The 15635-nt window shown below is 36.7% G+C and overlaps 1 protein-coding gene across 1 annotated transcript in view; it reads right to left on the bottom strand.

Moving 5' to 3' along the window:
* ME1 (malic enzyme 1) overlaps positions 1–15635 on the bottom strand; it is a 155018-nt gene that overhangs the window by 60592 nt on the left and 78791 nt on the right. The window contains exon 6 of the mRNA XM_041480404.1: positions 7785–7888. Coding sequence (XP_041336338.1) covers positions 7785–7888 — 104 coding nt within the window. The remainder of the gene's footprint in view (positions 1–7784; positions 7889–15635) is intronic.

Consider the following 15635-nt stretch of genomic DNA (forward strand, 5'->3'; position numbering starts at 1 on the left):
ACTGGCAGCACTGTTGAGTGTCTGCAAAGTGTCAGTTGACTGCACTTACATATGGTAGTGGGCTTGAAGTGTCATATTGCATTTTTCAACCATGGGTAATATTTTTTACAGTGGTTTATAAACACCAGTGATTGCTAATGCAAAAATAAGATGTGAATCTGGAATTTCCAAAAAGGGTAAAAAATTCTGCGGATACCAAATACTGTCTCCTAACCTCCAGATTAAAAAAAACAACACTGAATCAGTGAAATGAATCAATTGTATGATGTTGCAATTAAGAGCATCAGTCTTTATCTCCATTCAATTAAGCAAGCTCTCAGTTTGCTTTATTGGCGTGAAATTGGTATAGAGAGACTGCAGGGACAGAAGGAGAGAAGCAGTTCCCAGCATTCAACTGATAATGTACACAACTCCAGAATTCAGCTCTGGAATGCTTTTGAATCCCAGTCCCAAAATCCTGGCAAAGAGTTCATATGACAAGGTTTGCACAGCTGAAACACTAACACAGCCATAACCTCAGTATACAGCTAAATACTTGCATTTTACAAGTCAGCATTTAAATCCATATTTAAGCACCAAAAGAGAAGTATCCTGATTTTCAGAAGTGCTGTTTGTCCATGCTTCAGCACACTACATGGCTAGGCAAGGACATATGCAATACTGCTAGGATTGTAGGCAAGGCCAGGGAAGCCACTGAAGTTTCCACTGCAATTTTCCTAGGAAGATGAAAAAAAAGTTGTTGAGTCTAGCAAGTGCCCTGTCTTGCAACAATCTCAAGGAGCATGGAAAATTAAATTTTGGCAATACACTTATTTGTCTAATCTGGGACTACAGCTCTTTGGCTAATGTCACTCTTGATTTTTAATACAGTGATGACAACACTTAAAATAAAATGATACTTGGGTATGAAAAAATCTAAACTTCAGTTCTAAGATAACCACCAAAGATCCATGGCAATGTATCTATTCTCTCATGGTATATTTTATTAAAAAAGGATACAACTGCAATGAAAAATAGTATAAAATGCAGTTATATAGCAATTTGCAAGTGCCTGACACACAGAACAGTGAGCCATGATGGTTTATTGCTAAATCAGCCAGTGGCAAAACAAGTCAGTAACAACCAAATGATGAATAGGTTATGTCAGTGGTGTTTATTAATGGCTTACTATTTGTAGGCAACCAGGCAGCAGAGGCACCCATGGACATGGGCTGATCCACTGCCATGGATCAGCAATCTCAGCAGCAGCAGTTTGGGTGGTATACTCTGAATAAAGCACAGCAGTGTTGGTCTCTGGTAAAGGACCAAAGAGGGATGAAGCACTGAGGTATTCAAATTCAATTAGCCAGACTGCCAGTGACTGAAAGTTTTCTTGAGAGCTGAAATATAGGTAGAAATACTTCTTGACTTCTAGTGGGAAAGAGACAGAGCTGGGATAAAAGGGACAGATAATTTACTGCATTCTGATGTGAACTGAAGCCAAACTTTTGATCTTTAACTTTACTAGAGTTTCCAAAAAGGGAAAAAATAAAGGAAAAAGGAAAAAAAAAGAAACTGCTGCTTCTGACAGCCTGGAAAACTACTGTACTTCCGTAACAACAATATAAACCTTGTTAAAATATTACACTCACACAAATTATTCAAATAAATCAACATTCACTCCATTTACAATACAGTGCACCAGCTAACTTCTGTTGGGAATGCTGCCCACCATTTGCTGGAGCTATAAAAGATGAAGGAAAGTAACTGAGATTATCCAGGCCTTTTCCATTTGAAAAATCCCTTTCTAAAATAGTTTGGAGAAGAAAAGACTAGGAACAGCATGTTCTACAATTCTTGAGTTTTGAATGGCTGCAGCAAGTCTGGGACATAATTAAGCATTATTAGAATACATTAATACATCCAATTTGAGCTGCAGATTCAGTTTTGGTACAAGAGGCATATTAAAAATACTAAAATATTCCTCCACTTTCTCTATCTTACTCCAAAACAACAGCCTTCCCTCTCAGTACCATGAAGGATTTTGTTACTTTTTGTTTTCTTTAAAGGATGAATGAGGTTTTATTTCTTCAAGGCTCCTCTGCTGATCTTTGCTAAGAACTTCTCTAAGGTCTTGCATCACAAACAATAATAAGTTTCTCTCTGCAAATAAACTTGATGTGATTAGGTTCTGTCTATCCTGCTATGATTTTGCTTCACTGACAGACTCACTTTTCCTTATACTACTTACTGCATCCAAGAAGTCTGTACAGCATATATTTGTAACATTTCCAGCAACCATATATGATTTAACCACCAAATGAACCAACAGGAAAGAGAAGAAGAAGGATACAAAGCACTAAATAACAAACCCAAACCAACCAACCAACCAACAAAATTGCTTGCCTACATTCTTCTTTTTGTGATGCATTTATAACGATATTTATACTTAGAGTGAATTAATTAACCTACTCCCCCTTACATAACAGAACATACAGAAGCAGATGTCTTCTACAAAGTTTTCTTTCCTCCATGTCAGAGTTCCCTGGATCTGGCAACTGAAGGAGTGCCAAATGTGCACACAGGCATCCCATCTCAAGAAACACAGTACAGTTAGTTTACTTCTCTTTTTCCCCTACACAGGCAAGTGAGGACAATTCCAAGCAGGGTACCCCACTAAGAACTGCAGCCTGGGGAATGATTCAGAAGTCCTTAACAACCTTCCTAGAGATGGCATCATCTGTTGACAATTTAACATTGCAAACTGGAATCAGTTACAAGTCATCATGGTTAATCACAAAATTTGAAGATTCTCCTCAGGCAAACCATCATAGTTGCTTGAACTATTATAACAAAATAAACCCTGATTATGAAACTGTTTGAGTTTTCCTCTTCCACTGTCCATTATCCAAAGAAACAGTTCCTCGTTTAAAACCACAATGTGGCTTTTTTTAGTCCAAGAGCCTTTTTTAACAGTCAAACAAGCTAAGGAACCTTCTGAATGGTCTTATCTAATGAGTAATATAAAGTCCATCTTGGAGTCTAGGTGGGCAAGGAAGCCTGGACCCAGGTAGTTTCAGGAAGAACACAAAACCATCAATGACTGGAAATGAATCTCAGATGTAAGCACAGGAAGGAATTGAGAGTAGGTTCAAAGAGCAATAGTAGCTGTAGTTAAGGCAGCCTACAGGCTACTGCCAAAGGACACACCTTTCTCATTTCCTGCTGTCCACAGTCATCCTCATTAGGAAGTTAATATTCACAGCATGGTGGAAGGAGCAGGTAGTCATAGACTTGAAAAATTACTTCAAAGGGCCTAAGTCCCAATGAGGGGAAAAATCTTTGTGAAGAATGATCTTCACTAAGTCTGCCATAGGAGGGAGTTGTTGCAGCAGCATTTCTTCTGCACACTTTCTGACAGCCACTTTAGCTTGATCAATATAGGAACATATAGGCACAATGTAAGTTTTGGTCTTGCACCACTACAGTGCAAAAGAGGACAGAGGCACCAATGCTCCCACAACCTGTGCTTGGACACACTGTCAGAAGGACTGTGTGGTCCAACCACTCCCTTAATGATGGACAGCTATATGCACCTTTTAATTTGACTTCTTGCCAGTACATTCTCTTGCCAAAAGTAAGGGCTGTACGAATTGATTAATTTAGTCACAAATTGAACTATATTCTAGTGTAATCTACTAAATGAAAACAGCTATTAAAATATTTTTCTATTTTGATTTTGTGGACATATTGCTTTTACAGTTGTTCTCAAAGCTAGCTAAACCATATTTACCATAAAACACTGCTTTAAAGTAGTACATGAAGTGAAATGAAATACTGCTACCATCTGTGAATAATGTAATCAGGCAAATGAGGAATAATGACTACATCATGGTAATTTAGGATGGAACACAGTGAATTACAATTGTCAGCAGCTTGGTTTATAGCTCACAAACTTGAGAAAAGCATATAAAAAGAATGGGGAAGGATTTAATCAAAATATCATTTTAGAAGAGAACGTAAACAACACATGGCATTACTTTTCAAGGGTCCACCACTTTTATTTGTATCTTGAAGTATAACTGAAAACTTACCATTGCACACACAGAGAAAGATACTTTCGGTGATACAGGGCTGCTCATACACATCACAAATCCACAGGGTTTAGCTCATAACAGAGGAATAATTCCATCCAACTTTGGGGTTGTGGTAGGTAGGTAAGGAAATAATCTATGGAAATTCCACGAGATTCTTTCCATTTTCTAAGTTTCCTTTCTGTTCATAGGCCAGAGGTGCAACTCAGTATTCTCCCTGCCCACTATAATGACTTCTATTGGGGATGATCTGAAGCAGAGAGCAAGCTGGTAGGATGCTGTTCTTCCCTACTCTGACATCCTGTGAGGGTTCAGGGTGGAGTTATCTTTACCAGATTTGTGAAAATGAAATATCCTTTGAAATGGGGAAAAAAATTCCATACTCTTTAAATCTCCTCCTTGCATTAGACAAGGAAATTCAAGTCCCTGTTATTGAAAAGATGCTTTTTCCCTCTCCTTTCATTTCTTGTTCCATCTCCATTCTACATATTTTCCCCTCAAGCATTTCCATAATCCTTTCACTGTTGTACATGAATGCCTCTTAGCCACTGATATATTTCTCTTTGCATCATCACAGTCAAGTAGAAAAGAAATAGGAACTGGAATAAAAAAAGAGTTATTTTCTCTGGTTACACAGGAAGCTTTGGTGGATCAATCCCAGCTACCAAAGTGTTGTTTAGCAATCCCTCCTCTCAAAGTTTCCTCTGTAAACATAGATATTTAAGAACAACTTGTCATTTGGAAAAATTTACTTGTCTGTATAAAATGTTTTATGACCTACTTCTCCACAGGGCAGAAACTTAACAAACATTTCTGAATTCTAGTTGGTATTATGTTCTTCACTGATGAAGACAACTGCCCATCTTTTCCTAATGTCATAAAATATTACTGCCACTTAGAATATTCTTGTTCTTCTAAATTACTGCACTGATACAAAAGCAAGAACCACCTGGTAATGCCCAGAGAAAATATAGTATCTGCCCTCAGAGAGGGTAGCTGCTGGCACTAGTAATAAATAAATAAACAGATAAACGTATACATATGTGAATAAATAAAAGCTGTTCATTGGATTTTTGTCACCAGAAGTCCAGATACTTTCCATATGTTTCTGCCTTCTCTCATCTGGGAAAAATCATAATGTACTAGTTCCATTCTGCCATGATAGCACTGCATACTGTACCAAAATCTTTTAGTAATGATTACTTTAAGTTTTGGGTTTGTTGGTTTGGTTTGGGGTTTTCTTTTCTTTTAATCCTGACTCTTTCATAAATAATTTTGTTTCCTAACTGGAACTTTTTTTAGGGTGAATATCAGCAGAGGCTGAGAAGGAGGAAAGTATTGCAGTTGATGAAACTATACCGTTATATAAAGTATTTTCTTTATTATCATGCCATTCATTGTATAAAGGTGACATTTAAACATTAAACACTATAATTATGCTGCATAAAAATTTATAAATGTATAAAAAATTTAGATTTTCAAAATTTAACAATCATTCAAGATGACATCTAGGAAAATTCCCTGGAAGCCAATAAAAAGCCTGTACAAAGTGCACCACCCTCTACTGCTGCCCACTCCTTCTTGCTCCCAGGCAATGCGGCTAAAACCTGGCTCTCACTTCTGTTAGCATTTGGCCTTTCTGGAGAATTATGAAGATGAAAAAGATCCAAAATAGGTATTTCACATAGCTTTCTGACTTGAAAATATCTGTCATCACTCTAATTTAGACTTATTAAAAATACACAACAGCCTCGTGCTTTACAATATTCATGATTATATATGTCTTGGAGACGTACTGAAAACACCACGACAGCAGGTTTCACCAGAATTTATCCCATTCCCAGAACTGATTAGGCAGTGCTAAATAAGAAAGCTTCTTTTGGAGCACCATGGCAATAACTAACAATAAATATGACTAACATAAAATTTAACAGACCAAACATGCATCTAAGATTAGCAAAGCAAATATTCGCCCAGTGAAACAGACAGCAGAAGGCCAAGAAAAGTGAAAAGAGGAAAAACTTAATAGAAACTTTCATAAGGAAAAAATAACTATCATGTAACCAAAGTATACAATTACCTACATCACCACAATGTTTGTAAAGGGAATCATGACCTGCATGTTTAATAGTCAGACCTGCTATGCCAGAATCAGCTGTAAGTGCTAAGTCTGCCAGCGGCACATTAAACACAAATCTGAATTTAAGGAAATGTAAAATTATTGAGCAATTGGACTCAATTTTGATTTCATTACATCACTTTTCCCTTCACCTTCGTAAATGGGTATCATAATGAATACAGCTGTCACACTATAGGCAAAACAATTCATAAGTAAACCATGCAAAGCTGGAATTACAATTTTTAAGTGTTCCACTTCAAAGAGGAACTTCAACCACTGCTGACCATAACAGATTTAGCTGAGAACAAAGTGATCTTTCAGAAGGTCAAGCAAACACAAATTGCTCAAAATTGCTCAAAATTACAGAGCTTTAAAGATGTTTAAGTAAAAAGTGCATGTCAACCAGACCTTCAAACATTACTGAGATAATCTTCTGCTTGACTCTGATTATTTCCTTTAGTATGAAGAACAGTAGTTCATTTTAAAGAAAAGGCAAGTTAGAGAATGCATTATGTTAGAGAGTCTGAAAACACAGACCACAGAGCAATTTCTAATGCTCTAAACATTCTTTTAGGGAGGTTACTCTATTAGAAAGGTTCATCAATGTTATCTGCAGCAGAGTAGCAAACATACAATAGGACAGAGTCACACCAGCATCTTCCATAAGAAGATGATGAACAAAGGAGTGGCAGTGGGGATAATGGGGAAGAGTGTAAGTAGTACATGAAAGAATATGGGTTTCAGGCACAGAAATGAATACCACTTCTTGGCCAAGCTTCTCTTGCACAGCAACCAAGGCAGAAAGAAGAGAAGTTGTGTCTCTCCAGGTAAGGTCTCACATGCAGGTAGGGCACAAGGCAAGACTGAGAAGCTGGAAAGTATTTCCAGGTTCCACAGCTCAGCCTCACCTTTGGGAGGCACATGCAGAAAACACATTCCTCTAAAGATCCTGGCAGCTGAGCAATTTCAGATATACACATTGAATGCAGAGCTAGAACTCAAAATACTTTAACAAACAAGGAAACTATGAGCAAATGTGTTATATGACATGCAAGGAAAACTATTTTATGCATCACAGTCTAATAATAAATTTAACTACTTTCTGTATATGAAAAGAGAAGCAGTGAAAGACCTGACTTGGTACCAATACCACGACGTTTCAAATTAAAACACTGAAAAGTTAGTTCTGTCATGGGTTTGGTGGGGGCAGAGGCAGGGGTTTCCAAGTATGATAGCTTCTTTAAGGCTGCTCATATCTCATGTATGAAATCACAGAGACAGAGATCATGTAGGCACAGCACTAGGCACAGAAAATTATATATAAGGTAAATATTTAGCAATCTAAATCTTGAAAAAGAAGTTTGAAAAACTAGTTATATCCAGATGAATTTTACTGCCCATACAAGTCATGAAACTGCAATAATGAAGGTAAATACCTAAGGCAGTGATAAACTCATAAAATACTATGCTCAAAAAAAATTATCTGGAACCTAACAACTCTGTTGTCTTTTCATAAGCTACTGACCTTTATTTCTCTCAAGATGAAGTTCACAGTGGAATTCCTCAATAAGTAGCACAGATATATCACTTACCTTGCAGTCACAGCTTCCATGAATTCATCAAGAAGATCATCGTAGGCTTGACCTCTAATTCTCTTGTGTCTCAGCCCAATATACAAAGGATCTTTCAGCAATGTCTGTTGAAAAAAAAATGTTTGAAATATTACATTAGCAAGTTACCATACTACACTCTCAGTTAATAAGAAGGGGACAAAAATACAGTGTTTGAGGATTAACCCAAGCATATGAAGTACATATCAATTTATCCACCTCTACATTAAGACCAAAGAAACATAAAGAGATTAAAGAAACACCCTTTTGTATCAAGGAAAAGGGATACCCTAGTCTCAAAGGAAGTGTATAGTTTCCAAATGAAAAAGTAAAGTTTACTCTGAAATCCCAGCTTTCAAAAGTATCTTTTAAAGCTTTAATAAATAATTTTCTATTTTTCTTTTATATCCTGAAAGTACTCTGACATTTAAAAAAAAGCCATATCCTTTAATTTCATCATAATGTTTCACAAATCTCTCCCAGTGTGCATCATTTCAACTGTGTTGATGAGCTGATACCCAGAAAAAGTGCAGTTTTCTAAAATTTAATATGCCAAAACATAAGCACCCTTTCCCTTTTCCTTCCAAACCTATTAGATTATCATTATAATATTATATAATATTAGTTTATATTCTAGAATTCTTCATTTCAGCTATCCATGTTCCATGAGTTGGATATGATTTCTGAATTTGTCTATGCTTAAATTATGTACGTCTTTCTTCTTTAGCTTTGTGATCCATACTTCCCATAAAAACACTAAGCCTGTATCACTCCATGTTTTCATTACTAGAAGGTCCGATGTATTTCCAAATTATAACTTACTAATTGCTAAATTTGTATTTTCCCACAGCAAGTGTCACACCTCCACTGGCTTTCCCAAGAGCTCAGGTATAAAGACACTCTTTTTTATTATTTCTCACATGCCTCTGAAAACAAGTAAGTTAATTTCCCCATTGTATATAGTGTGCAATCCTCCCACACATGCCCAAACAGCTTGCAGAATAGGTCAGAAGCTTGACTAAATATTTTTCATCCAAAAAAAAATTTGTAAACTCAACAGGGTGGCAGAAATTTTTCATACATCAGCTTTAACTAGAAAAACATTGTAAAGAAAAATACAGACCAACTTGCCTTTCCAAGAGAGACTCTTTAGAATGTAAAATGAAGCAAAAAGTCTGGAAAGCTTTCTCTTCCTTGGCGCAGACTGGGAAACAGAAATCTGATTTCTGAATTTTAGAGAAGTGCCTAAATTTCCATCCCAGCTTTTTTTTACATTGTAAAACTGAAAAAAAAAAAATCCACTGGGTCACAAGCCCCTGTTAAAGGATTATTTGAATCAGTAGGAAACTTAAAATATTTGAATCTTTGGTGGTATTCTGCCTCCCTGGGGGTTCCTGATACAGACTATAGATAGAAATGTTTGTTTCTTCCTCACTTTTCTCTCCACTTCCACAAAGATGTAAAGAAAGAAGATCAGAATGTTTTAAAAAAATCAAGGAGGTTTAAAAGCTGAATTTTCTTGCTAAATAAAACGTTAAAATCAATTCAAAACAATTTGTAATATATTACTTAGTCATTTAGAAGTTGTTAGTTCAGCTTTTTGAAGTGAAACACAAATAAAGCTCAAAATTAAAATTTGTAAGTGAAGGTGACATCATTACACTTTAAGTATTTTATTTATTCCTTTCATCAACACACTGTAGCATTCATGTCTATGTAGCACATTTTTTCAGAAATAATTTTGCCTGTGTATTCACATTATCTTATATATTCTAGCAGCAAAATCAAAATAATTCTTCTGCACCTATTCTAGATACTGCAGGAAAAATTTGCAAGAGTTTGATCTAATACCTGTCAACATAATTTTCCCTTTTGTATAGTCTTCTTGTTTTGATATAATCACTTCAAACTTTGTAGTCAATAACTATTTCTGAAATTATATTTTCATTTGCATTTTGAGTTTGTCTAGTTATTATAAATGATCTCAAGAAAATACCTGAAAAATCAAGGATGAATTTATATATCTGGGAGATGGATTCACACAAAGTTCAAATTAACTTTTTAACAAGAGGAAATCTTCAGGCAATTTTGGAGAGCCCATATGAGTTGTCTCACACTTCTCACCAGATTTAGCACACAAGGCTGGAAAGAAGGACTGCCAAGCCTCAGGAGCCTCTGTCAGGAACATCACAGTAGGACTCAGAAACAGCAATCTCACTTCTAAAATCCCATTGCTGCAGTTTTCCATGCCAGTAGGCTTCTGCTAGTCCATGTCCTGTGCATGGATACCACATGTTCCACTGTCCAATTCAGAGTAAATAACTTAATCCCCTTCCAACTCCCCTAATTTTTCTTCCTAAACTGATTTACTCTTTTCAAAGAGCTTCCACAAGCTTTTTATTAAGCAATGTCTGTTTTCTCATTTTATAAAACAATGCTCAAAAATGAAAAAAAAAAATCTTTGGTCCCTTTTATTTTTAAATTCTGAAGACATGTTTCTAAAACACTTTGCAGACAGACTGAATCAGTGTGATTCCTTCAAGAAGGCAGTTTAGATGTGCAGTGATTCTGTGAAAGTTCAAGAGAAACAGGCATCACATTACTCGGTTCAAAAAGTGCTAAACCAGCCATAGGTCTGCCTTTAAGCATACGTAGGCTCTTACACTCCTTTTGCTACTTCTGCATTTTTCATGTCTGTGAGCATTTAAATCTAGAGTCAACACAAAAACTCAGAACTCCAATGCAGTTTCATTTACAGGACCACTGCTTGGGTTTATTCACCTATCTTCAATGCTGAAATTTAATGTGAAATATTTAAAACAATTATTACAGTGTTTCTGGAGTGTCTATAAACCTCCAGCCTGGGAAGTCTCACAAGCAGAGACAATTAATTCAGCGACACATCTCCGATGAAAAGCTTGGCCCGCCATATACTCAGAGTTCAGAATTCCTTTACAGCTCAGTGCATTCTGCTTAACAAACGTTACAGTTTGACATGAAATAGCCCCAAAAAGTTCCTTTATGGTCCTGTTTGGAGCAACGTATGAAGAAACCCGTGGCGGACACAAAAGAATGAAACATTCAGCAAGTGAAAAGAACAGTGGTCACGTCCGCACCCTGAGTGGCAAACCATTGTGGAGCTGCTCCCTTTCCAAAGGCCGCTGAAGAATGAATAAGCTGCTTAAACACATTATCCCCTTATTCAGGTCAACACCATGCAAACCAGGACCATGGTGCTTGTTTTTTTTAGAGGGTTCACACATCTTGAGAGATTAACATTTGCTACCAACTATTTCATGGCTTTCAAAACAGATTACCAAAAAAAGAAGTTCCGTCATACAATCGAGTATGTCAAACTGACATGATGATTAGGTATTTTTCCTCAATGACTTGGGTTTCTCTTGTGACCTAGCTTGTTGTCAAAGCTTAAACTTTGTTTTGCTCTTTTGGAAATCAAATCTCCCTCAAAACATAACTCTCATTTTTCCAGGTTAGTGGGTTTGTTATGCATATCACACGATACTGAAAAAGTTGATGCAGCTTATTTTTAGACATATTTAATCTGAGACTAAAAAAGAGTTCTGAAGCATTTAGGTTTACCAATGTGGTACATTCAAGCTTTAACAGAAATAGTGTTTTCTAAGAATACAGGGCTTATTTAAAGTTCTAGTAGTGGTAGTGGAAATACCAGGTAGATCTATTTAGAATTAGATGTGCAAAATAACGAGTTCTTTGAAGCACTATCCGAGCACATTAAAACTGCAATGACCTTTGGGGGTTTTAAGGAAAAAGCAAATAATTTATGCCATCTTACTTAAGCAGATCAGCAAACCATCAAAGTTCAAGCAAGGCTGAACTGTGCACCTGGCTCTAATTTAGCTACAAAAGCCAAACCAGTGAGAAACAGAAAACTGTACATTTAAATATTTCATCAGTTGAGCATAAACACACTGAAATGTCATTTATTCCCAAACTTGGCACTGAGATGTTTCTTTGGAACAAATACATACTTCAGTGAACAGCTTCATGGAAAAATTGTAAGGGAACATCTGCAAGACCCTGAGTCTTTCCACTGACAAAGATGGAGCAGAGATAGTTCAGAACCAATCAGTGCTACCTAGACAGTGTTTGGTGTATGGTAATGCTTCAGAGCAGCAACTAACCCCATGCCAGTAAAATGCCAAAACCCTCCAGCAGCTCTGCAATGGGAAATGATTTGCACTAGAGCCACAGTTACAGAGCTAAAAGAGGACTGTGTTTGTATGGGACATCTGAAGCTTTGGGACAAAGACATGCCACATGCCAGAAATTAAACACATTTCAGGGCATGATTCATCTAACAGGGCACCACACCAGGGGGAGGCCGCTGCTTTTTCAAGTCTTAATATTTTCTTACATTAATACACTCTAAATTATTTTTGTAACTTTCTTGTCTCAGTTTTAACTGGTTGGGGAAGGGCTGGTGCGCAAAGGAGGGTTTCTGTTCTCCAGAAAAGTTGCATATTCCAAACTTTTATTTTTGTTCCACAAAATTGAAATTTCTCTTGATTTGAAACTTTTTTCAATAAAAACAGTTAGCCAGTTAGGAACATGCCAATGTTTTGGACTTAACTTCAGCATCCATCAATATTCATTATCCAGTGATCAATCTGCATTAATTTAAACTTTCAGTTTGTAAACACTAATATGCTGAATCAGTTTTCTGTCCTTCAAGAACTGCTTAGAGCTGCAAAGTGTTTTTCACGGCATTAAAAAGAGTGTGTAAGATTTCAACTCATAGTAGACTAGAAGGCCTTTAAGCAGTTTGAATAAGCTTTTTTTTGAAGCCTGAAATACAGGATGATGCCCTTAAAATGTGTAACAAATTCTGTGTTTCCAAATGCTGAGTGAACTTTGGATGAGATGAATGCTAGTAATTGGGTTTGAGGGTGTAGAATACTTTGCAAAAATAAGTTGCATAATCAAAGAACTAAAGATTTTTTCTGAAATTTTGTTTTCTTTGAATTACACTAGCCATATGACATACTCACTAAGAAATCACGGCCCCTCCTATCTAAACACCAGACCTTTATCAACACATTTGCAAATGTTAGCAAGGGGCCTCTTACAAGGAAGAAAGGAGCCTTACTTTCTGTTTCTCCCTAAAAGAAGGAGAGCTCATCTTTGGGAGTCTCAGCTAATATTTTATCTAGTATTAGTATTATTATTTGTATCCCCAAAACAGGTATTGGCATACAGGGTAGTAGCTCTCTTTGTCCTTCAGTTTCCTCCACTGGCTCCTCCATAGGACAGGTTGTCACAAAAGATCCCAAAACAGAAGGCTAAAAATGGGTCATTCTAGCTACAAAAAAAAAAAGAGGAAAAACCCTACACATACTGGACATGAGTTTTAACAGTTGAGCTGTTTTAAGTGTGCTCATCTTGCCAAAACCAAGTGGCTGTCAGTTCTTTAGAGACAAAGATATGGCCATACTATAATTACTATTTTCCCACCTTTAACCCTAAAACATCACTGAAAATTGTCCTTTGTCTGTTCAGACAAAATTCTAGACCTTCAATAGTCAAGAGTTTAAAAGATAATATGTTCACAATGCTCCTTTGTAATCAATCTTGAATGCAGTGCTTGAAAGGAATGACTTCTGTGGAATAAAGTTATTAACAGAGTATTATGAATTTTTGAGACAGTTCAAAATATAAAAGTTTATTAAAACTCTGGTGAAGCAATATCCTAATGTAACAGAAAAGTAGTTATGGTGTTTAAAAATGCTGCTTAAAAGAATTTAAGGTTGTGATAAAAAATACAGAGAATATGTTCTCTTTCATGTATGTATAATGATACTACAGATTTGCACACCTGGACTAGATTTTTACATTATTTTTCCTTAAAGACAGGCTTCATTTATTAGGCTAAACTTGTTATTTAATTTCATAAGGTTATTAAAGTGTCAATGTGACCTTTACTTCCTGTGCTTGCTTCTGCTCAGGGACCTTACTCATTTCTAACCTGAAGAGGAATTACCAGCTGTAGCTTCAAATGCTCACTGAACCTTGTTGCTTATATTCCAGTGATTTCCCACGCATGCAGACAGCCTTGCCCAGCTGAAAAACTGTCAGCTCCAGCGAACTTTAACAACAAAATAAAAATCCCTCTAATGGCTGGAAAGAATGCCTCATGAAGGAATCTTGTAACACGCTATGAAATTACCACAGCCCATCCCCAAGCAAGACTGCACAAAGCCAGGCTGTGCCAAGGACATTCTGTGGGATGTTTCCGGCGCATGTATGTGGCACTGAATAAAGACCCCAGTGTGCGAGTGCTGCGGGCAGACTGTGGCTGTGTGCCCAGGGGCACCAGCCTCCAGCCCCCTCGCACGGCACCATCTGCCTTGCATCCCTCCATCCCGTGCCATGGCTACCAGAAGGGCTCTTCCAGGAAGTCAAACACATTGCTGTGAGTGAGCACACAAAGCTAAAGAGCACCCGCCCCCTGAGGATAACATTTACAAACATACCTGAGATACACAACTGGGTGGTTATGTGAGCCCTCATTAGCAAGGGAGCACCAAGTGCAAAATCCAAAGATAGAAATTTGCAGCAGCAAGGGGCAAGATGCACTTGATTTTTCAGATTTTTCAAGGGACCGCTGTCTCTTCCAAGTCAGACAATGTATTTGTGCTTGGGGCATGACTCACTTGTGTCCACGAGTCAGTTTGTGGAACCAAGTGATGGATGAAGAGTTCAAAGGCTGTTGATGGTGCAGGGGCAGAGAGCACTGTTGCCTTCTAGTGTGACTCTCTAGATATATCTGAGTCACTCTCAGAGCTAAACTTCAAAATTCTGGGAATTATAAAATATTTTATAGATATTATACTTTTATAGAAAGTTTCTCTTATGATTTTTAAGTGTAATTCAAGATTTCTGAGCACTTGAAACACACAACACTAGTTACAGCCAGTGGTCCATTAATGATGCATATTAATGCATCATTAAATTCCTTTCATTAATCATTATTAATGATGGATGATTATTAATCATCCATCATTAATGCCCAAGAAGTTCCTTTTAAAACAAACTGGAATTCACAATGACACCTGAACCTCCCTACTTGGTGGGCTCTGAAAACTACAATACACTACAGCTAGGCTAACCACATATTGCCATACTTGATATTGAATACTAAAATTTAAAAACTTTTAAAGCAATAATACATCTGACATCAGATGAATTATATATTTTTCAGGGCAATTTGGCTTTCGTTCCACCTGCTCACCTTTCCAGTACACAGTATAGAGATTTGCACAACAATAACAAAGCTTTTTAAGTAAGTTACCATTGATATTAAAAAAATTCTTGCAGTAAATTTACTTGGACAATCTGGCAAAAACTGCTCTGTGCACCTCAATCTTTATGGCAGTTTCCAAATAGGAAAGACCTAGGAAGAGCCGAGTAGTGAAATATACCTCAAGCACAACTTTCTAGCCAACAGATAAAGCAAAAAAATAATGGCATTTCCCTGAAATTTAAATGCCATTGGAACCTTTTTTCAGGTCAAACAGCTTACATTGATTATTTTCAGCCAGTTTAACTTCTAAAAACTATTAGAAATACATTTCAGAGGATAGCCATCATGAATCATGCCCTGTTCATAAGGAGAAAAGAAGACATTTTCCTGAGGATTGGATTAGATGTTGTTTATGAAAGTACCGTAATTGAAAAAAGAAAAAACTGCTTTCAAAGCTAGCAAGTTAGCTTGATAGTTTTTCATACTAGAAATGAAAACTTTTTAAAGTTTTTCAATTCTAAACATACGATTATGCCCACATCTTCCATTAC

This window comes from Pyrgilauda ruficollis, unplaced genomic scaffold (assembly GCF_017590135.1).
Source record: "Pyrgilauda ruficollis isolate IOZ18807 unplaced genomic scaffold, ASM1759013v1 scaffold51, whole genome shotgun sequence".
Classification (NCBI taxonomy): Eukaryota; Metazoa; Chordata; class Aves; order Passeriformes; family Passeridae; genus Pyrgilauda; species Pyrgilauda ruficollis.